Source organism: Thermobia domestica, chromosome 1 (genome assembly GCF_964235325.1).
Source record: "Thermobia domestica chromosome 1, izTheDome1.hap1.1, whole genome shotgun sequence".
NCBI lineage: Eukaryota > Metazoa > Arthropoda > Insecta > Zygentoma > Lepismatidae > Thermobia > Thermobia domestica.
In genome coordinates, this window is record NC_137454.1 from 306,160,895 (window position 1) to 306,185,172 (window position 24,278).

The following is a 24,278-nucleotide window of genomic DNA, read 5'->3' on the forward strand; positions in this document are numbered from 1 at the left end:
TAGAGAGGATTCTGTAGGACATTAAATTCCGGAGGAATTTTTCACAGTGTAGGAAACTACTAATTTATATTTTAGAAATGAGAGAATATTAATGCTCTGACCTACGTGATTTTATGCAACATTAAGTGTTTCTCACACTATCTTCATTTACTCTCAGTCACTCACGGGTCACGGTGGCTCAGTGGTAGAACGTTCACCTCTGGTGCTTGGGGTCCCGGGTTTGATCCCAGCCCCGCCAAGTGAATTTTGTGGTGGACAAACACCGTGTGCGTGGGTTTTCTCGGGGTTCTCCCGTTTCCTCCCACTTTCTTCATTCCACCATTTCATTCATTACTCATCATCACCGTCTCCTTTAGCCTAACCGGCATAAACGTGGGACGTAAAACTCAAAGATTTCATTTCATTTTTTCTCAGTCACTCATGCCCCTGCCTCTTGCGAACACAACACTATGCTAAATCGTGGGTCCACTGCTTGGTCACCTAATGTAAGTTGCTTTTTCTGCAGTTTTTTTTTTTTTTTTTTTTTAATGGTATTCGTCTGACGCGTATTTATAACTTATAGAAAATCCTCATAAAGTGAATCTGAATTCATAAATGCAACTCCTATCCTAAGAAATAATTTTTAACACATTACGAATGAATTTCGTGAAGATAAAATAGCACATAATCATTCCAGACACATCATATGCATGCATATTGTCATTCTGTACGCAATAATCTGAGCATACGATAAAGTAATAACATGCCGGAACGTCTTAAGAAATCATTTAAATGAAGAAAAGTGAAAGAAAATGTTTTTTTTTTTTTTTTTTAATTTCACGGAATATTCTCAATTTACATCAATTTTGGGAAGACACCTGCGGTACTTAGTCCTAATATTCTTTAATTTTATAGTTATACAAAACAGATTACTGCTAGTATGCATCGAAAGAATGTCAACTGCTTTCCGTGTCCACATCATACTTGATTTTAGTGCAACCGCATAGCGATTTTCGTTTGATTTCTTTGATACAATGTTGGATAGAAATAGAACAAGCTCTAATTTAGAACAGTTGTATCAAATGTTGTAACCAACTCAAAAACAACTTGGTATCGTACACCTTCAAATTGCACGTTAATGAAATATTTGATACAATATATGAAGGAATATTTGTTCGTCTATAACGGGCTTAATGGTTTGTTTTCGAGGTAACCATGCTTAGAATTAAAATACGGTACCGAACAAGTTTTGAAGGTTTCATAGCATCATTGGAAAGTGTCTTGAAACACACAACACATAATGGACGTGGTAATTGTTCTTGTCAGGGGCCATAATGAACTCACACTTCAAATAACTTATCGTAGAGTCTAATGAAGTTATATTTAATTTTCTTGTCCTCACTCTCGTGTGGTTTTATTTCATCACATGGACGCTTTTTGTGAGTTTTTGAAGTCGACGCAGATATACTTCTATCACTAGTCTTCTCCTTTCCAACATTTCCCCTTAAGAAAAAGCTCACAATAGCACGTTGTTCACCTCTCTTACCATCCATTTTCTGCTATCAGCTTATGCCGACTATACCTCTGAAAAGACGCACATGGGAAAGAAGTACAATCTCACAATAACGTTGACCGGTACATGTACTGCATCCAAAACTTTGGATGTCGGTATGCCTATGCAAGATTATGCCTCCCCACACCAGAACACTGGACCTCCAAAATGATTATATTCGATAAATGATCCTGAGTTCATTGCTTTTTCCACTTCTCCCTAGATGCGTGCACGTCCAGAATCATTACTTAGACTGAATTTGCTCTCATCGGAGAAGAGAACGCGACCCATTCCTCGTCCAGTTCTGATGATCTTGGCACCATGGTGCCACAATGTGCGAGTTTCAATGGAATGCGATGTAACGACTGTCGGGCAAATATACCGCCCCTATGCAGTCGACGTGTTACTATGAAGTGCGAAATTGGGCGATTTGCAGTCCTGTTAAATGTATTTGCAACTGTACCCACTGTTTGAATTCAGTTCCTTCTTGCCTGTTGCAAATGTAATGGTCGTCCGCTGCTGTAGTTGATCGTGGTCGATCACATTTCCTTCGCACAGCATCCTGGACCACACTCGTTACACTTCGTCCCTCTTCAGTTTCCTGACGATTCTTCCCCGTGTGAAATCGCCCAAATGTGTATCTAAGCCATGTTCTGAGTAACATCACCACAATACACCTTAACAGCCCTCTGGTTGACACACTATCTCGTACCCTTCATTCAATTGCTTCGTGTTAGGAAAGCAAATTCATTCGGCACTACGGTTACGCTATGTAGTGTCGTGCTTCTTGCGCACGTGTGGTAACCTATGGCAACATGCTGGTGCGCTTTCATTCATTTCCAACGACTTCGCAAATGTTATTATTTATCTCATGTTACTTTATGTTACTTTATTTATCTCATCTTTAAAGTTTGCACACCAGTGTGTTTCAGTGTGAAATATATCTGGAGTAGTTATATTCTGTGCGTGTTTCACATAGAATTTTCCCTTCGACTATATTTTATTGTCAGTTCTTTTTATAATATACAGTGACCTAATTAATTTACTTAATAATAACACTTCAAATGAAGATTTAGTTTAAAAATAGAAATTGTGAAGAAAGAAGAAAGAAACTTTATTAAAAGATAGTTCCAGAATCAGTTTATAGACGTATATTTCCGTATATTTCTTAAATGACAAAAATAATACATATTTTAAAGAAGTTGGAATTCGTTATTTACAAAATTCACTAATTCCTCAAAGGTTTCTCTAGTGTATTTCTTCGAAAAGAAAATAATAATAACAATACGTTTTAGTCATTAGGAAACATACAAACACTGGAAAGGCACCAACGGAGATGCTATTTCAGACCACTAGAGTTCTGGAAGAACACCTATCTTATAGCACTGGTTGTAGATCAACTATTTGAAGATGATTTTATCTGTTCACTTAAATGATGTCTGGTTACATCCTTTTCGGACATAGTCGGACAACGTGGCTTGCTTCGGGGAGTAATAGCATTTCCTGTGATTGACAGAAACATATTTTCCTCATGAACAAGCTTAGCTATTGCCTCGATGTCTTCTGGACATTTACTGAAAGAAGAAGAAAAAATTGAGTTAGAACTTGGAATATTATTTTTTTAAAAAAACAAAACAGACAGTTTGCATAAATATAAAAGAGAGTACTATTAAGATTAATTAAAAACGTAATAATATAAAATCTTTAACGCAGATACTGGGTTCCCACATAAAACCAATACGTCTTACTTACCAGTTAATAATCTCTCGTTAAATTGTTTGTGAGGTGATGACACTGTCTCGAAAGTTGACTAGACTGCATTTTATCGGAAAGTTGAGTGCAACAGTGTGTTCGTGCGTCAGTTGTTATGAGAAGCTCGTATTCTTGAGTTGTTCCAATGTGTTATGTGTTGAATCAGTGCTTGTGGTAACAATGAACATTTGTGATACAAATGGGGCAATTTGCATTAGAACAGCGAATTGATATTGTAGAATTTTACATAAAGACAGGCTCCATCAAAGAATGTAAAGAAATGTTTCAAGCGAAGTATTTTGGTTGGAAACTCCCCGCGATCAGCACTATTCAAGACCTGAAGAGCTGTAGGCTCCATTCAGAATGAGCCTGGATGCCCATGGCCACCACTTCCATCATCTCTTATAAATATGTAACTGTTTAACGTTACTATTATCTGTTCATTGTTAACAGTTCATTGTTGCAGTTAAAGTGTTACTTGACACCGGTGAGGCAACCGGTTTTATGTGGGACACCCTGTATAATCTGGTACCTTTTGTTAAGATTAACACTCTCCTCTGATGTGTTCTAGGAATGTTATTGCAATTAGATATCCCATTTTTACATTTTAAGCTGCATGAAGAGTGTGTAAATCTTAAAATTAACAATGTACTTATCTTTGTACCCTTAGTCCTCTTCTGTTTAGTTTATGTTCGTATTTCGATTCGCACGGGCGTTATGTTTACAATCATTTCTTATCTTTTCTAAGCTAGAATCCCTATATTTTCATCATTATTTTTTTTTTCTGTGCTATAAAGAAAATAAGCCCAAAGAATTCCTGGACCAAATTAGTTTTGCAGTACACTTCTATTCCGATTAGTACCTTTCTACTAACAACTCGAAGAAAAACAAATTATTTTTTTAACGGTGTACGAACGAAGTTGAATGTCGTACGTTTATCCTTCTAGTCAAGGTTTTGAAACGAATATGAAAAAAATATTTTAGTGAATACAAATAAAGAATTTGTACAAATAGCTGCAAAATATTAAATTACAATTAAGGGCGTATGAGTAAAAGCATACACGAAAACCGTAAAAGGAACCCAAGTTAACAAACAAACAAAAATGTGGTCTTGGGAACAAACCGTTACAGAAATAATCTTTGTTTTTCTTTGAGTTATTAGTGGAAAGATACTAATCGGAATAAAAGTGTAACAAGTGTTCTGTGAAAGTAAGTTGGTCCGGGAATACTTTTGGATCATTTTCTTTACAGAATAGGGGGGGGGGGGGGGGGGAATGATGGAAAATATAGGAATTCCAGCCTGCAAGAGGTAAGAGATGGTAGTGATTATGACTCCTGCGGGAGTCCAAATATAAACATAAACTAAAAATATGATGATCAAGGATGCAAAGGTAAGCACAGTGTCATACATAAGATGTACCTATAGTCTATCAGTAATTATGAATATTTTAAATTGTTCTTATGTCGATAAGCTAAGTTACGAGTTAGTATGTGTAGTGACTTTTAACATTTCACTAACTTATTGGTGATTCCTGGGAAAAAAGAACAAAGTTGAATAAAATGTAGAAGTATTTGTGAATCGAAGCTCTTCATTTATATCTAGCTTTCGTAAGCAACAGAATTCAGTACTGAAATCATACTAGAATTTATCCCAGGGCACATAAGAGTTGGGTCTTAATTAATATAGAATATTGCGTTAGCTGATTTCCAAAGAACTTGAAGATATTTTGGACATAATTTAATGTTCATCATCACAACGAAAGCAAAAAGATTTCGCTTCCGCACACAGGTAATATTTACGTTAGGTATTTTAAACATGAACATAAAAGAATAGAGAAAAAGTAAAAATACTTAAAATGACTGCAGCTTAGTAAATGAATCCGGGTAGTTTTGAAGTACTGTGTGTCCCTAATTAAAACACTTGAGTGTAACTTTAGCTGTTTATTTTTCAATCTTTTTTTTTTCTTAATATATATAGATATATATATATATATATATATATATATATATATATATATATATATATATATATATATATCTTAAGATTACAACAATAACGCAAACATATGTTGTATATCTTATTTAGTTGTTAGCACAAATGTGCTATTTTAACCAATACTAGCTACTTACTAAAGGAAGAAGAAAAAATGTTATAATTAATGTCATGTATAATGTGAATTTGGGAATGTTCTATTTTTTTCTGCTGTAAGATGTAAATGTCGGATCGTCGTCGTTAAGTCAGCAATCCTACCAAGGATTTGTTTAAAAACAATTGATAAAATATGTAACTCAAAGAGACGCCGTATACTATAGTAGTGTATTGAATTGCTACGAAGCAATTAAGAATTACTTTGAAATATAATGCGTTTAACTTCCGAAAATAGTCTGTAGTGTGAATACACTTTGTTGTAAGTAATAACATATTTTATATGATAAATAATAATTACAAACTTGTAGTGACGTTATAAGATTCATATTTCTACCAACGAAATATGCTCATCTCACGTTTTAACGGATAAAAAGGGGCTAATAGGGATCCAAGTTACCGATTGTTCGTGATTTCCAACATTAAATTTGGAAGTGCTAATATCCACAATTATAGTATGAAAGAGAGGGGAAAACAGTATAGTACTTTTAATCAAGTACATTATCCAATCTGACAGTGTAAAATACCTGGCACACTGTAAATATAGGCCTACACTACAACACAGTAAATTCAACATTTTCAATTTAAAATCGAGAATTTAAAACTGAATCAGCTACTACAAATTTTACCCATTGCTTCCGAAATTTGTTAAATTGAGGTCTATAAAACCGAGGGATAAGTGTATCTCTAAAGCGCTGGACTTCGACTTAATCCAGTGGACAGAATAGATTTATCATTCCAGTGCATGCTATTGGTATAAGATTAGGAATTCATTTTCTGAAAATATTCCAGTAGGCACATTGGCAATGTGTTAAAATACTCGTGATACAAAGCTGTCAGAATACGTCTTCTATTGTGTTTATTTTAGTTTATACAAACAAGGGGCTATAAAGTATGGAATAAATAGGTCAACAGTTGTCATCTTAATGGAAAATTATCTCCACATTTCATTCACCATTCTCAAATGCTTCGTTCACATTCTGTTATTTCCGAATAAACTTTAATTAAATCAAGATTAAACTCGGACCAGGAAAATTTCTTTACTGGATAACAACAATTTACAATATTAAGAAATACAGTGGTTGACAACACTGAGTATTTAACAGTTATTTCATTTCTCGTGGAGTTTTAAACGCACATCTCATCATCAGATTTTTTTATTTTTTTTTTAGAGTAATTGTCGAATTTAGATGATATATTGAAAGATACACAATTTCTATAAGAGAACAAGAAAGAATGATTTCACAATGAAAATCTTTATTTAATACGTACATTTTTCCTACGTAATTATGTATTATTTTGCTTTCTTCCATCGCCATACTCTAATTGGTTCTAATTGTGAGCGAACTGAATGTCCCTGTATGGCAATAATGTCATGAGGAACGGGATTTTTCTATTGAAGTTGGAGCTGAATAACTATTCGAGTTTATGTTATTACATTTCCAGTTCACATGAAGCTTCGAACACGCGAACTATAAAACCAAGTATTCTAAGCAGAAATTTATAGGGATAATCTATCGAGTAGTTGATAGAACAGTAATTACGAATAGTGTTTTTCGTTTTATTCTTAGTTTTTTAAACTCATGTCCAATTCTGTATTGATTTGGAGGTTTGAATCTGGCTCACAAAAGATTATTGTGAGATTGTGTTTGTATCTATTGGCTATTCTAAAGATATAAATTACAACTCAATAATTAATTGTTCTGAAAAGTAGCAATTCGTTATTTTATAATCGATAGCTTAGTCATAGGTACGAGTTTAATCATGCTCGAAGAAACATCGTTAAATAGTATAATGGATTTTGTTTTCAATAAGTTTAAATAATGAGCTCTGTAAGACGATTCAGTAAACAAGTATGCTTAATCAAGTGATAGTCAATCACACTGCTAGGCATTTTACCAGAGAAAGTAATGTTGGAAATTTGTTTTTCCACTTGAGTGTTAATTTGCGTCAGTACATGTTGATATTTCCCATCATTCTAACAATGCATCATTAGCACAGAATGTCAATGATGTATTTCTATATTAGATGTTCCTATTTTTCAAGTAATGGCCAATAAATACAGTTCCTCATATTAGTCCGAGACAACAGCTCCGAGGCTAGATGAAGGATATCCAAGAATTTAGATTCCAATATTCAGATCTATGACCAGATGTATTTTAATTGTTAGTCTTTGTTTTAGGTTTTTGTAATAATAAATTTATGCACCTTCAGCTTAATTTCTCTTTCTTGTATTGAATATTATTAAGAAATCAGATAACACATATGCACATTCGTTGCACCGTGAAGTAATATCTAGGAAAACAGGAAAAAACATTACACTTTCTCTAGAGAATGTCATCTGTAAGAAGTTAAATTGAGTGGCGAACAACTACTATGTAAATATCTCTTACCGGCCTGCTCTTCTGGCTAAAGAATTGTTCTTGAGAAGATTGTGGACTTTTGGCCACAGTGAATTAGTTAATTGCTTATGAGGCGATTTCTTCCTAGGGTCGTCTTCTGGCTTTTCAGAAGATTCTGGAAGACTGGTTTCTTTCCCCTGCAACGACATAAATTTCTTTAGCATAAGATAGAGTCAACCAAGACTAAAATACATTAGATTGTCATCAATTCTTAAATCATTTGAAATGTAAGGAATTAATGAGTTCTAAAAAAATTCAAATGTGCTTTGAAACATTAAATTATGCATTTGATGATGCAGTTGTTCATGATATTTCTGATCTGTTTGTTAACAATACTATTTAAAATGTGAATTTCGTATTCAAAATACATTGATAATTTAAATTACAAGTATTATTCTAACAATAACATAAAAGTACTAAAAATTATTTATTTATTTATTTATTTATTTATTTATTTATTTATTGAAACAGAGCACAACAGGTATTATATCCAATTACAGTGTTCATCTTTCATGAAATAATATATTTACAATTTCCCTTTTAAACCTTATGAGGCAATCAGCATAAATATCTATATTGTCATTTTTAAAAATCTGTTTATATATATAGTTTTGAATATATTCTTAAACACTTTTTTACATTAATATAGCATAATTTGATTCGTCCGATAACATTACACTATCTGATTCTGATGATATTATAATCTGAAATTTGATGCCTAAAATGCCTAAAAATAATTGTGTTAAATTTTGAAACTTAAAAGATATTATATTAATTAATGAGTTGATAAGTTTACATTGTAGATTGTCAGTTGTTATTGATGAATACAAATAGTTAGCTTTGCTAACTCATTAAATATTTTGGAATTATATTTTGAGAAATTATACTGAAGGTATATACCATATATACTAGTTAATCGTTATACTATATAATGATTAACTATATTTTTCAATTATAGATAACCACTGTCTTATTAGAAAAACTAATGAATTTGTTTTCAGAATATTTTTACATAAATGTGCGAACGTCTACAGTCCGACAAAATTAATTAGTGGAAGTTGTGTATAAAATTACGTGTGTCTAGAGACTATCAGTGTGCTTGAGATTTAACAGTTTAATTGTGCTACTTTTTATATCATGTATAGCATGTTTTAAGGTGTTCTAACTAGCAGTCATTTATTCGTATACATAATGCTGTTATTATGAGTAAGAAGCTGTGGATATTTAACTATAATTATTGTACATACATGTACCATTACTATGTGACACAATACTTTATTGAAAATTTCAATATTAAATAATAAATTTTGAATATGTAGCAAAGTCGCGCGCACATGCTTCAGGTTTTACGTACCCAATATATACACAGATAATAGATATAGAAATATTATAATATTACCACGAAACAGTTTTTGATTATTTTTCATGAATGTTTCTTCTTTAAATCGTTATTCGTAGAAAGTAGTGGTATTTGTACGTGTCAATGGGGAAGATATCTAATTTCTAAGTAAAATTTCAATATAAATTAAACATAATTGAATTTAGTTATTTCTAATGTCTCTCCTAAGCCTTAATGCTTTAAAGAGCTTAGTTACTGTTATATTTAATAAAAAATAATTAATATAGGGCTGAAATATTTGTCGTTAACGAGGTAAGTAATATAATTACTTGTAAATAAATTTTACAGCTGTAAGTAAATGCACTATTAACTAACAGATAGAAATGTTAGTTCAATTTATTATATTAATAGCTACAGTAAGGTAAGTATAGTTGATATGTTGCATAATATTAATCTGTAATAGAAATAAGTTCTTTAGGTAAAATATAGAAGCACATACCACTTTTGCACTTATAAATGAACATAGTATATAAACCAAATATACACATATCGCAAATTGAAAAAAAAAAAATTCAAAAGAGAGACAGAAAGAATAGCAGAAACACTAGTAAGGGATGTCTAACAAGCATTAATAGAATTTTAGAAATAATAGCTACAAGAACAAGTTTAAGTGTACTATTTCCGAATTAAGGCATGATGACAAGCCTTTCCTCGGTATTTCAAATTAATAAACAGTAAACAAAAAACGTCAATTTTGTATCGGGTAACTTAAAAGCCTATAAAAAGGCTATTTTTTATGTACTTAGGCTACAGAGTGAGGATGAGAAATTCAAATCCAGACCTATTTTTAAAAATTAGTTACTTTCTAATCTGCCTTCATGTGTACTTAACATACAATGCTCTACTAACATTACACATATAGAAAATTTAACGGGAAAAAAATATAAATTACCCAATCGACACAAAAAATTGTCGAATTGAAAGCAAATATTTACGATTCTTTCTATCCTAACATCTTAGTAATTTGAATGTGAAGTACGTCAGTGGTTAAGTGTATTATGACAAACTCCTTTAATTCGTATATCAACGTGTTAATGTAAAGCATTCAAACCAAATAAATCAATTCTAAACGAAGTAAACAGTATAATGGTTTTCGTTAATTAATTATTGTTACTCAATATTTTCTTTCTCGCTTAGCATACACTGGTGTCATAACTTAAGGACGAGATGGATAAAATAACATAAAATATTGCGTAGTTGTTGGAAATGAATGAAAGCCCGACAGTGTGTTGCAAGATGTCCCCCACACATGCATAGGAAGCAAGAGGTTGCAAGGTATTACGTCAGTGTGACTGTAGCACTAAATGGGTCTACTCTCACGAAGCAGTTGAATGAAAGGGACGTGGCAATGTGTATCAGTCAGAGAGGTATTAAGCAGGGCCTGATTAAAGGAGGAACTTATGGGGGCTATAGACCCGGGCCTCCAGGTGGATAGGGGCCTCCACTCTCATCAAAATCTCAACTGTCTATCTAAATGAATCATGGAGATACAATCATCATCATAAAATAAAATGTGACCAAAAATATCAAACATATTCCCTTAACTTTCCTACCATACTTTCACAGAAAGGTATTAGATTAAGTCAGTACGGGCCACATTTTTTTTTTTTTTAAGCCCCGGGCCTCCAGATGGATTAATCCAGCCCTGGTGTTAAGGTGTATTGTGGTAGTGTAACACAATACAGCAACATGACCCACAGACAACATTTGGGCAACACGGACACACAGGGAAGGACCATCAGGAAACTGGAAGAAGGGCGAAGTGTGACGAATATGGTACAGAAGTTTAGTGTTGTCCACAAAATTGTTTCGCGTGCATGGGGAGCATTCTGAACCACAGGCAATGCTGTGAGAAGGATAAGTGGTGATTGACCACGGTCAACTACAGTAAAAGACGACCGTTACATTATGCAGTCAACAAGAAGGGACCGACGTCGAACAACAGATAAAAATTACAAACACATTTAGCAGGATTGCATGTTGCCCAATCTCACACTCCGCAATTCTACGTCAACTGGATGGGTGCGATGTCTTTGTCCGACAGTTATTACAAGCTCTTGGAAGGAGAGAATATTCGTCAAATGGACTGGCCTGCTCGGTCACCCGACTTGAATCACATCGAGTACGTGTGGGATGTTACAGTGAGACGTTCCCGATGCACGAAGGATCATACAGCAGTTGCCAACAGTTAAGGTGGAGCAAATGGGATCCATTCCAACTCAACTTCTTACCAACTTTGTGAGCAGCATGAGAGTACGCTGCAGAGCATGCCTCACTGTTCGTGGTGATCACACACTCTTTCAAGAACGATTTCACTCTGTTAGAGGGCGCATCATGAGTCGCAGTGCTTTCAGTATTAGCTATCGTCTCTGTATAAAAGTGCCATTTTTGATCTTCTAATCCCTGTTTCTTTCTATTGTATCCTGTATCATACTGCAACACTACTTTCTATATATGGTTTAAGTTTCATCGTTTTGTGCTATTTGAGAGTGGCACAACACGTGAAAGTTACTTTTATTCTTAAGTTTTGCACACCAGTATGTTATACAGGATATTCCAAACTTAGTAAACTCGGGCATTTTGTTTATTTCCAAAATTATGTATATGCTGTAACATACATTTATAGATATGAGAAAACTACAGATTTAACATTGCATAAAAAATGACGTTAGGAATATGACTACCCTTTATATCAAGGCAAAACGAATTTGTGAGACTACACATTCTAAATATTTTGTGTAAGAAACCACCAGTTTATATGCATTTTTCTTTCTTCTCCTTGTTGTTCTCCGAGCAGCTTATGTTCTTATTCCATTCTTACTATCCTTTAGGGAGCTCTGGAAGAAGAAATCAAGAGCTGTGAGATCTACTGATCTAGGAGGCCAGTTAATTGCGTCATTTCGAAATATCATATGAATTGGAAACATGTCTTGAAACAATGCCATGCTTTACCTTGCACTAGATCTTTAATCTTAATGGAACCAGATCTAATTGTTTCCCACTGTCAACAGTATGTCACAGGAATGTATCGAACATGGCAATAATAGGCACCAGTTACGTTACAGCTATTCCTTCGTTGTTTTCACAAATAAAGGGCTAAACACATGGTGTCATGATTCCACACTACACAGTATTTTCTTGATCGTGAAAAAGTGAGGTTTTTTTTTTTTTTTTAATGAATTTATTGTAGCTGTTTACTTACTCAAATGTAATAATTTTTGTTTATGAATCCACTCAGATGGAAGTGGACCATGTTATTCATCAGTAACCTTCCAGATGATATTACGAGAAGGTTATGATTGGTTGGTTGGAATTTAGTGTCCCTTTTCACCACAAAGATTATATTAGACGTGGATCTACATTTTAAAGTGGAATCAGAACCACCATAAAGCGTTCAGATTTCAAGGCTCTTCAATCAGGAATTGAACGTGAGGAGGAAAATTATGGAAAGTTGGTTTCCCGAAATCGTTACTATCACCGACATAAATGGTAGCCTTGTGCCCAATGTTTTTCCACGTAATCTATCATCGGTAGTCTTCCTGTAATTGTAAGAATATATGTTATGTCATATAAGGTTTTTCAATAAGAAGTAAAACAAATGGATTCTTTACTTTCGACATACTCTTTAGATTGCTAACACATTTCATCTTTCTAATTTATGAAATTGCACTTTGGAATTAAGAAGATGAACAAACACTTCTTAATTGTTTATCTCTTGACAATATGTAGAGCTTTCTAAATAGTAAACTGCGAATTTAGTGTGGCTTTTCCGTACATAATTCACGGAGAAAATTAGAGGATAATATAAGACCAATATACCTCGGTTTGGTAACCATATTTAAGGTTTATAAAATCAGAATTTCTCTTTACTATGTTATTAGCCGTATGTTGGTTTGATCAAGAACGTTAGTTTCATATTACAATTGCACATTTGACTCGTTTGTTTTCATTTCGATTTTGACTTCCAAGTAATTGTAAACACTTCTTGAAATTCAAGAGTAAATTCTTACAATAAGGTGAGGATAAGAAATTTATATATAAACTACTACCACTATCCATAAAACTTTTTTACTAATAGTCGTCTTTTACAATCTTCACAGTCTTCGATCTGACTAATATTGAAGTTGATTTTTTCTTTACACATTGATTGTATATAATTATATTATTTGACCCTAAAACATGTAGTTTGAGTTCTTACTCTCAAATGCAAATCTGTCTTGTTGACGCGACAACTCTCCTAGGAGTCACATCTTAGAAAAATGGTCACTTCTCTGTTATTTGCTGGTCTTTTATAAAACTAACTGGGACATACAACTTTAAGACATCCGTTTATCCCAGTAATAGCCATGAACCAGTACTACGCCTCATGACTGTATGAGTAGTTTAACTTCGGGACATGCTCATGTGAAGTAAGTTGCATAAATTGTACTTTTCATATTAATTGAAGTGAATCCTCCGTTATATATTCTAATTTTCGGGCCAGGAAAGTCTTTAATCAGGTATTTAAATGCCAAAGGGCATTTACAAGGTTGAGGAAGTAATTTCTAAATTCTGGCTTGAGGGGTTACTTTCAAAAGCATGACGTTAATGCTCACATTAGGTAAGTCTGAATTAATTTTGTATGTTTTACCCTTTTTTCTCGGCACAGTTAGCAAACCAAAAATGCATATTCTTTGATACGATTTGTTTTGATAATATGTTTTGCACGCATACCTAATACAATGTAACGTTTATTGTGTTTGAGAGTATCACTATTTGTTTAAGCTTTAAGAAAAATTAATTCTGTGTGTTTATCATAAGATATTAACTCATGAAACTGCTTAATAGAATATACTTTTATATATCCTAGGTAAACTCTTCAATATTCAAAGTTCCCAGTACTTGATTCTGAAGATTACTATTCATGAATCATTTTGTTATCTTAAAACTTTTTTTATTTCATTATATTTACCTAAAATTTCGGCTAAAATATACATGTTCCGTTTTTCCGTTTGCTTAGAAATGAAATGAGTATTTTTTTCAAAGCAAGGATAAGTATAGTTAATAGGAAATACAATCACCACGAGAAATGAGATAGGATATCAACTGATCAGGCATTCTTTTGTGAAAGGAGACAAATTTCACATTTTCAAGATTTATTTTCTTGTATGTAACTTATTTTGCTTGTATTGTAAGTTGATGGTGAAGACCAAAGACAACTGAGGCTATTTTGAAGATTATCATTTATTCTTCTAAACTGAATTAAAATAAGGACATAAATATCGAGAAAGTCATTTAGTCAGAAGAAAAGAATTATTTTGTGGTTTCTTATAAACATTTCAGATAAAAACTCATCAAATATTTCGTAAGGAGGATATCATTGCTCGGAGCAGAAACATAAACATTCCGTACAAGCGACAGAAGATGGCAAAGAAATGCAGAAAATGAATAAGTGGAACAGAATATGTGGAAAAAATTCAAATAACATAGAAGAGAGAGTAGTCATATTGAAAACAATTATGAAGAGGAAAAATAAATTAGTTATGATGTTTATTTAAGAAAAAGAATGTATCCTTAGGGACTTGATAGAAGGGAAAGGAGGAATAGATGTAAAAAGATTGTAGAAGAATATTTGCTTAACTTAATATTTCATAATATTTTATTTTTTCTCTCTTTCTAGGCGATATTTCAATTGATTAGGCTACAACTTCCTTCTCAACATTTTATCAAATGTAAAATTGAACAGGAACATCTTCTGTATGTAGTCTATAAGTACAGATAATAAAGTATTGTTCAAAACATCCTTAAATTCAAGGACGGATTAAGATTCTTGCAAGCTCTAAGCACTTAAAATATTTTGATGCCCCCATATAAATATATTGAAGGGCTCGGGAGGAAAAGATGATAAGTGACAAATGCAAATTTTAAGATACTGAAAGCTGTGTATGTGTGTCTGAAAAACAAACTCTCAATTTAAATTTTATTTTTTAATGGCAAATATAATTCATATAGATGTTTACTATTATAATAAAATTGTATTCCATGCGATATATTTTTTTCTGGAAGCTAGCCAAACTACTTAATTCAAAAATTCCACAATTATCACTTACCATGTTTTCCTCCCGAACCCTTCATATATATTTGAAAAATTTTCGCCTATTTATTTAATTACAAAGTCTTTGATCAGATTCTCAAATATAATCTTAACGTAATATATTTGTTTCTATATTTAAGAGATAAGGCATTTAGCCTGTCTTGTTGCATAGTTGTTCTGATTGGATTTTTAATATGCGTCAACTGAAAAAAATGAACGTACAGTAAAGTAATTTTTAAACATTAAGGGCTAAAAATATACAGAAGCCAATGTCGACATTTGCAAACTCTCATTCAATATTGTCTTCTACCATTATTTTATAAAATTCAGCAGTTTAGCATGCCTGAATATACTTTTTACATTTTTTCTTGCACTGAACTTACGGCGCATATATATAAATGAAACTGCTGAAGCTCAGCTGAGAAATTACTGTTGAAGTCCTCTGCATAAGCATCAATCAGCTTTTGATAACATTGAGAATACTTTTCAATGTTAGTAGATGATGCTAGAATACTTTACTTAGAAAGAAAAAAAACTTTTGCTGTTTGAGCTCTTCTTTTCTTCTCAGTTTCAAGTTTGTTAACCATTCTTGCTCATACAAAATTTATCTCTCACATTCAGTTATACTTCTAGTATATCTTCGTAGGATACTTTCTTTCTGATACATTTGCGAATTTTCAACTGCTTCTTATTCAAATTCATCTCACGAATGCACAGTTGATCAGTTAATGATAAATACAGATTGCATATGTTTTTAAGTTTACATCTCTCATTTTGTAGAGCTCAGTACGAACAGTATAGCCGACATGAACAGTAGACAAGAACGGTCACATGAGCCTCCATGAACCGTGAGGCAGTTACCAAATTCTAATATTCTTGTATTCCCAAAATTACGATATATCATTAACCTCTATTATTACTATTATTTTATTTTTTATTTATTTGTTTACTTTTTCCTTCCACCAAGGAGGTTATGCTTTTGTTGGTTGTCGTTGTACAGAAGTATACAAATCTCACAGACTGCATACAAAGGGGACGGAATTTTTCCCCTTTTATTTTATGATACTTGGCGGAGGTTTATATTCTCTGAGCGTTCTTCGTCACATTTGTATTTTTTTCATTAATCTGAGGACCCCTCTTGCGAATCCTGATTCAGCTGCACCATACGGCCTACGTAACACTCAAATTTGGGTATGCAAAATTTGTGTGGTGCCTCTTTTCCCTTGATGCCCTAAGCACGTGATGATTTTGCTTAATAATTATTTCACCCCAGACCCGTATCCACGGGGGATGCCCCCTAAATTTTTACTGCCCCCTAACATTTTGCTTGCAAATGAACTACAATATAGTGATGAATTATAATATGGTTGGAAAGGGCTCCTTCTAACTTCTACCCAGAACCCCCTACATTTTTGGGCTGGCTACGGCCCTATTTCGCTCCTGCTTAAATTTGTTGTGCACTTGAAGAAAGTTTAAATAACTAAATTATATATATAAGATTGCGATAATCAGCGACTTGCATACATCTTGTTCAAAAGATATATATATATATATATTGAACAAGATGTATGCAAGTCGCTGATTATCGCAATCTTATATTACTCTAGCTCACAATATTGCCATATCACGATTCCACCTGTTTTCTTCTGTACTTGTTATTACTAAAATTTGTTGCAGTGGAAAACTAGGCGCCAAATTAAAGAAACATTCGTACAAAATCGTGATGTAAACAACACTGGGAGCTAGAATAAAGCAATATGGAGGTGATGTGTTGATAATATTTGCAGTAGGTTAAGTACTTCTCGTTTAATATTTTTGATATAATTAAGTGATTTAAACTTCCTTCAGGTGCACAAGAAATTTAAGAATGTTTAGTGAAATACTTTATTCTTGTACTTATAGAAGATAGGTAGAAGATATAACAATTTTCTGTTCCCTGTTCAATTTTACATTTGATAAAACTGACCAGATGAAAACTATACCCTAAGCAACTGAAATATCGCATAGAGAGGAAAAAATAAATATAACGCAATATTAAGTTGGGAAACTATCCTTTTATTACAGAATTTGCGTAAAAATGAATCTTTGACATCATATATATATATATATATATACACAAAGGGTAGACAATTTACCTTGATATGCCCTTCTAACTTTTAAACTAATAGATACAAAACGATGAAATTTCGAACCATGCAAATATCGACACACATTGTTTGACGTACTCTCCAATACCACCAAATTAAGTGTGTTGCCAACGCAACATAAAGTTGTATTTGTTTCAAATGACTCTACGTCTGGTTATTGTATATTTCAAATCTATATGTAAAACAGAAACTTACAATTCCACATTTATTACACAATGTTGCAAACCAAGTCGTTACAAAATCGGAAACGTAGAAAAACAATCAAAGTTTGGAGAATTCTACAACAGTAATTACATAAGTGACACGGGCGGGATAACTCACATCCAAAAGACCTTGGCGCCGAATACTACGTATGTCAAATAAGTAGAAACAAAGTTACAAGGAACTGAAAAATTGTTTTTTTTTTTTTTTTTTTCAAAGGATTTTATGTCGAAAATGTATTGATAAGTATCACATTTCAATTACGTAGATGGTTTCAATAAACAACAGATATCAAATTGTTTTACAGCAATGATATCTCAAAACATTCCGGGTATATGAAAAAATGATGAAATTTGATATATTTCTTAAAATAGCGTATTTGTGGGAACGTTTTAAAATACTCTTTGATTTACTTTGCTTCTATGACATTACAACAATATTTTTGATAGGTATAATTACAACTAGTTCTCGAAATTACATAATTTTAAGTGGTGCTGTAAACTTTATCAGTATTTACTATATCTCTAGAGCGGTTTGAAATATCAAGTTGATAAAATGGCATTGTAATCTTCACATCTATTGAAAGTCATCTATCCAACTGGATAAGTACTTATCTGAGTAGTGTTTCGAAATAAAAGCTTTTGAAAAAAGTCAAATTTTCAGTCCCTTGTAGTTTTGTTTCAATTCAATCGAAATCTGTCATATTATGATTATAGTATTATACATTAAAGTATTTTGGATATGCATTGCCTTGTCTGTCTCACTTACGATGTTACTGCTGTAGAGGCCACCAAAATGTGTTTGTTTGTGATTGTGATGCTGTAACGTCCTTAGTTTGCAACACGAAATAACAAGTCTGATATAGTAAGTTTTCATTTAATCTCTATATAGATTTGAAATATGCAACAACCTGACATAGTGCCATTTCAATAGTATAACTTTATGTTGGGTTGGCAACACTGCTAACCTGATTGTATTGCAGAGTACGTCAAACAATCCCCCCCTGCCAATATTTACATGGTACAAAATTTCAACTTTTTTTGTCTATTAGTTTAAAAGTTATAAAGGCATATCAAGATAAATGTTTCACCTTATATACCGTATATAAAATGATTGTAATTGATGTAGGGGTATTAAACTAGATAATTTCTTTACCGAAACGAAAAGGTTAACTGAGACTTATAGTGAGTGAAAAATTGAAAATTGTTACATAGTTTGTGTCAGGTGTTCTACTAGCGATGCTATAATACTCATTATTATGTCATAATTGAAATGATGAGAATTGTTTCTTAATTGGTTTATGATAAGTAAAAGAATTAAGAAAACGGTATTACTATCGAAACAATAATGCAACTATGTAGAGCAATTCTATAGCTTGTTAATATTGCACTTGCTTTCAGATTTGAAATAACAGCAATTAGAAAATCACGTGCAATTATAAAATATCCTATAAAGTGACTGATGTTTATCAATAACTGCAAAGGGAAAGCTTACGATTTGCCAATATGAATGTTACATAATTCATTCCACGTTTCATGAAGCAATCTTAAGAAAATTATAAAGAGCAAAGTTGTGTTCCTCGTACCTGATATGACAAACGATGCTCAAAAAGCTTGGTCAGGAACGTATTCAGAAGAATAAACAAAGACAGAAGAATAAGTAGCTGTGGTATCGTGTATTCATTGTCAATTCTATTATGATTTTTTCAATGTAAATGCATGCCAGATATGAAAATAATTTACCTAATTGACATCCCCAAGTGTTTATTACAATAAAGCAATCCTCTTACTTTTCAGTACCTTTAGGGCTCTCTTTGGGCTCTTATTCTGGCCGTGGTGGTATTGTAAATCTGGGAGATACTGATACGATCGTTTCCCAGATTTTGGTAGAGTGTCCTTTGTTTTTTCTGACTCTCCTAATAAAAACAAGCGACATGAACAGTATTAGTGATATAGTAAAGAAAATTTACTATTTTTTACTGCTAATAAAGCCATGCCAATTATTAATTTTCCTTGAAAAGCTATTACAGATATAAAGTGCAAGTACTGTATGTCAAGTGTAAATACAGAGCATTGCATGCATCTTATATGTATAAAATCTACTTCATTTTACCTGGCAGCTTATAATCACGTGGAAAGCTGACAAAAACAGACACTACCATTAAATAGCTATTTCTTATCTCTCAGTGAGAATTTTATTAACACTGAAATTAAAAGTTGAACCAGATTAACGGAAACAATACACTAAATCATAGCGGACACTAAAATGCCTATCACACCAGGGAAAAATAGTATAAGTCACAAATGAGATAAGCAATTTGTTCCATATTACATTAGCTAAGTGTTCTCTCGCATTTATAACAATACAAATCGGAAATAACTATTGTAGACTCAGATATTATGAACTGATACATAATAGTACATATAGAGAAACTACAAGATTTCTTTAGTTCCAAACTTAGCTATTATCTTCAATATGAGTTTTCATGTACTTTCCTGCACTCATTGCTTTTCTGATTTAATCTATGTAAGAATAAATACATAAATAAAATTTAATTTTGATCAATGAGGAATCAATGTTATGTATATATTGGGTACCTGCTATTAATTTGTGATATATTTTATAAACATTTATTTCTAAAACCCAAGTCCAAACATGTAGAAGAGCTTTATTGCCATTTTTCTGCAGTCAGTTTCATTTTTGGATAAGTTTCGTTAAGTATAAAAAGTTCAATTCATCCTATCTTAACTTACTTTTGTAAAGATATACATTAGCTAATGATGGAGAAGGTGTGTTTTCTATTGTTAATTCAATTGCTGGTAAAATGATGTATTTTGAAATGCACTAACATTAAATAATAGACAAGTATATTATATATTTAAAGTAATATGATTAAACAGTAATCGAATAGAGCAAATGACATAAAATCAATAAAAGTCGATTTTTGAAAAAAAAAAAAAGTTGACTTATAGCCCTTTTTCCCTAATACGATATAAATACACAGGAACTTTTAAATATAGATACTGAGTTTATTTGGAAATTAGCAATTATACAATGTAGTTATCACCTTTATAACGTTTGAAAGACAGAAATCCTAAAATAATCTTCACGTATATGGCCTGGACGTTTGTATGCTGATATATATAATATATTCCGTTATTTCTTTAATATATAATTAAATTACCTTAATACTGTATATATATAATAGTCAAAATCAATAACATTTCGTACATAGCGTATTATATGCTTTATGAATGACCGCTACTCCATAAAAATAGTTCAAAAGGTTCGACGGACTATCACTTCCAAATGCTTGTTCAACTGTTTTCGCTAAATAAAATAATTTATATATAATTAAAGTAGGGTTTTTTAAATCAGTAAATTCTGCACAAAGTTTTCTTTCAACTCAGAAAATCAACATCCCATTACGCTATTAGTTTGTTGATAAATTAAAATTTGTTTTACAGATATATTTAAAAAAAAATAAAGAAAGAATATTGTAGAGATATCTCGATGTATCTAAACGGAGTTTAGAAAAAATCGTACGTTCATGACAACAAGAACAATTGAAATCTCAATAGTGTTTACAGTTCATTCGATAACGTAATTGCAGCGTGGAAAAAAGCAGTTTTGTAATTGTCACTGTGGAAACAATAACAGCAAACTAACTCATTGATCAGGTTCTGAAAAAATAATGAATTTTTGGTTTTTGTTGTTTTGATTATTATTAATAATACCTATTTTATATTTTTCTACTAGATAGTTGAGACTATCCCTTCCAAAGTTCTCATTTTTCTATATTCGATCCTCTTTAGTTGTGACTGTTCACAGTTATCAAATAATCTCGTAGCTTGAATGAAAATTTATTGATTGACAACGTATTCTCAAATTTAAAATAGTTGAGTTAACATCAAAAAGTTTAGTACATAACGTAAAAATAAATGTCCAACAAATTCTAATTTTAATCCAGTAAGTAAGACTTTTGATAAGACTAAGGATTCCATTTGTCCTTAATTTTATTTGAACTAACGTTTGGAAAGGCATCTGCCCGCCTTTATCAACAGAGTTATATTAACTTAGATAATATTTATATAATAGCTTTCCGTTACCGGTAAGTAATATTGATCGTGAATAATAGTGTAGTGTAGTTAGTAACAGAAAACTATTATATAAATGTTTTCTAAGTTAGTATAACTGATGGTAAAGGCAGTCAGATGCCCTTGAAATGTTAGTTGTAATAATATTTAACACGGATGGAATATCTGAAGTCTTAGTTATTGAATTACAAACATCTCCGTGAAAATTATGTGGAATGCATAAACTTTATTTTTCTTATGAAAACGGAAGTTACATACAAAGAGATAACTAAATTAGGATAAGTTATATTGTTAACTTCTTAAGTCTCAATTACTCATAACTCCATCATTTTGAAAAAAAAATGAAATATAAACTTCCAGGCCTTATTAATGAAGATTTATAAATAGGAAATATAATCTATTTCACATTAACTATGATTGGTTGTATCATTGAAAGAATAACTATTCTCCACACTTTTATTCAAATCGTAAAATTAATGTCAAGTCTTGCTTACGAACATTGATAAAAATTAAAATAATTCGCCGCAAAGGATATATATTTAATTAATTAATTTATTTATTTCCTTTCTAAATATAATCTAAATTCTTGTTACTAATATTAGGTTTCAGAAATGAAGTCTTTGAACTGTCTGCTTAGGATCATTTTGTAACAATATTTCACGAATTAGACATACATACAGTCCTCGGCTTGTGTAAGTAAATCGTTCCAGAGTTCTTTACATAAGTCGAAATTTAGGCAAGTCGAATTTTCACCAAACCTAAGATTTGTCACGAGTACGTATGGAAAAATACGAAAAAATATTGTTTAATAATACTGCAATGCAAAAACTAAAATATACGTATATAATATACTTTATAAATAGTGTACAAAAACTTATATTCTTACAATGCCGATGGTAAAAAAATTAAAATAAAATAAAAATAAAAATAAAAAAATAACCAATTAATAACAGTTCAAAAATAAGTTAAGTACCTAATTAGTTCATGCTTCATTTATTAGATGGCTCTCTAATTTAGAAATTTAATACTCCTTCTTACTCCAATCCGATTTGAACTACTCGCTGAGTAGAACAGTACGTTTATTGTAAAAATTATTATTAAGGTGTTGCAATTTCGCCAACGATCCACTTGGCTTCATCAGTGACTATAAATACACAGGTAATGACAAACGTTGTCGGTGTTGTTTTGAAACACCCTGTATATATAAAAGACAGCGAAACATTTCCAAGTGCTGGGTCAAGAGGAGAGTGAGAAAATGGAAAGAAGCAAGATTCGTTGAAATAGAATGTGATAGGATCATGAACTGGAATTCACGACTTAAAATTGATGAACAGTGGAGTAAATTGTTAAAGAGCCTTAAAGATTGAATATGTTAATTGTACAGGTTTTTAAATATAAATTTTAGCATTATTTATCTATTTATTCTATATTATTTATTTATTCTATACTATCTATTTAGTTCCCGTAGTTAAGTTATTTGTAAGGTCATTTTGTAAATTAGATATGTCTGTATATAGTGTCAACAGGTGGACGGGAAAAGAAATTAGCGAATTTTGTTTCTGTTTTATATTCTGGTCTTGTGATTGAAGAGGATTGGCTGAGTAGGCAATCAGCATTCAGGAATTGTTTCACTGCCTCTTATAAATATAATCGGTCATTACCCTTTCTATTTATAGTGTCTGATGAAGACAAGTGGACAGTTGGCGAAATTAGGAATTGTTTCACTGTCTCTTATAAATATAATTGGCCATTACCCTTTCTATTTATAGTGTCTGATGAAGACAAGTGGACAATTGGCGAAACTGCTAGATATTAATAAGTTTTGCATTAAACGTATTGTTTTGCTCAGCAAATAGTTTAAATCGGATTTAAGTCTACTAAAAGCAAAGCTTGTTCAATAGAAAAAATTCTTACTCCAGATCTAAGTACCATTCATAACTTTTACTTATATCGGAAATTTCTTACTTATGTCGAATGCACGTTAGTCGAGGACTGTCTGTATATGTGAACTTAAATAATCAAGAGAAGTATTTTCAGGTAGCTTACATCTTCACTAGGAGAATATGCTGAAATATACCATAAGTAAAAAATTTAAACCTAAGTATCGATTACCTGAACTATTCATTACCAGCTTGTAAAATAAAAAAAGAACTGTACCTTGCTTATTGTTGTTGTTAATCACTTTGCAGTCTGAAAGAAAATATATAGTGTTTCAAAAATTAATGATTCACGTAATTGTTTTTACAAAGTTAGTATCTTTGCCGTAAGTAATGTAACCGTTAATTTTAGTTTGTTCAAAACATGATTCACAAGTTCAGCTGTTGCCTAGAGTTATCATTCCATTGTTAAAAATTGTACGTTATTTTTAACCCGTAATTTCATTTTATATATTCCTAGTCCTAAAGTACATTGTTTAAATGTTTTATTTTAACAAAGGATAATGTATCTAAGTAACTAAAGTAAAGTGAAAGAAAATATATAGTCGGACCGGGACTTCCTTTATATAAATCTCCCGTAAGGGAGGTAACTG

General features: G+C 31.9%; 1 protein-coding gene across 5 annotated transcripts in view; it reads right to left on the reverse strand.

Annotated features, from left to right (window-relative positions):
• Positions 1-2,686: 2,686 nt before the first annotated feature.
• The window catches only part of LOC145661863 (uncharacterized), a 269,229-nt gene continuing 247,637 nt past the window's right edge, over positions 2,687-24,278 (reverse strand). Inside the window, exons 6-9 of one of the 5 annotated variants that reach the window (XM_081727205.1) lie at positions 23,906-23,938; positions 19,451-19,566; positions 7,823-7,968; positions 2,687-3,105 (exon numbers count right to left, since the gene is read on the reverse strand). In XM_081727205.1, coding sequence (XP_081583331.1) covers positions 2,928-3,105; positions 7,823-7,968; positions 19,451-19,566; positions 23,906-23,938 — 473 coding nt within the window. In that variant the 3' untranslated portion in view covers positions 2,687-2,927. Of the gene's footprint in view, positions 3,106-7,822; positions 7,969-19,393; positions 19,567-23,905; positions 23,939-24,278 lie in introns of those variants that run through there. The other 4 variants (XM_081727209.1, XR_014126907.1, XM_081727214.1 and 1 more) reach the window with 4 other exon arrangements.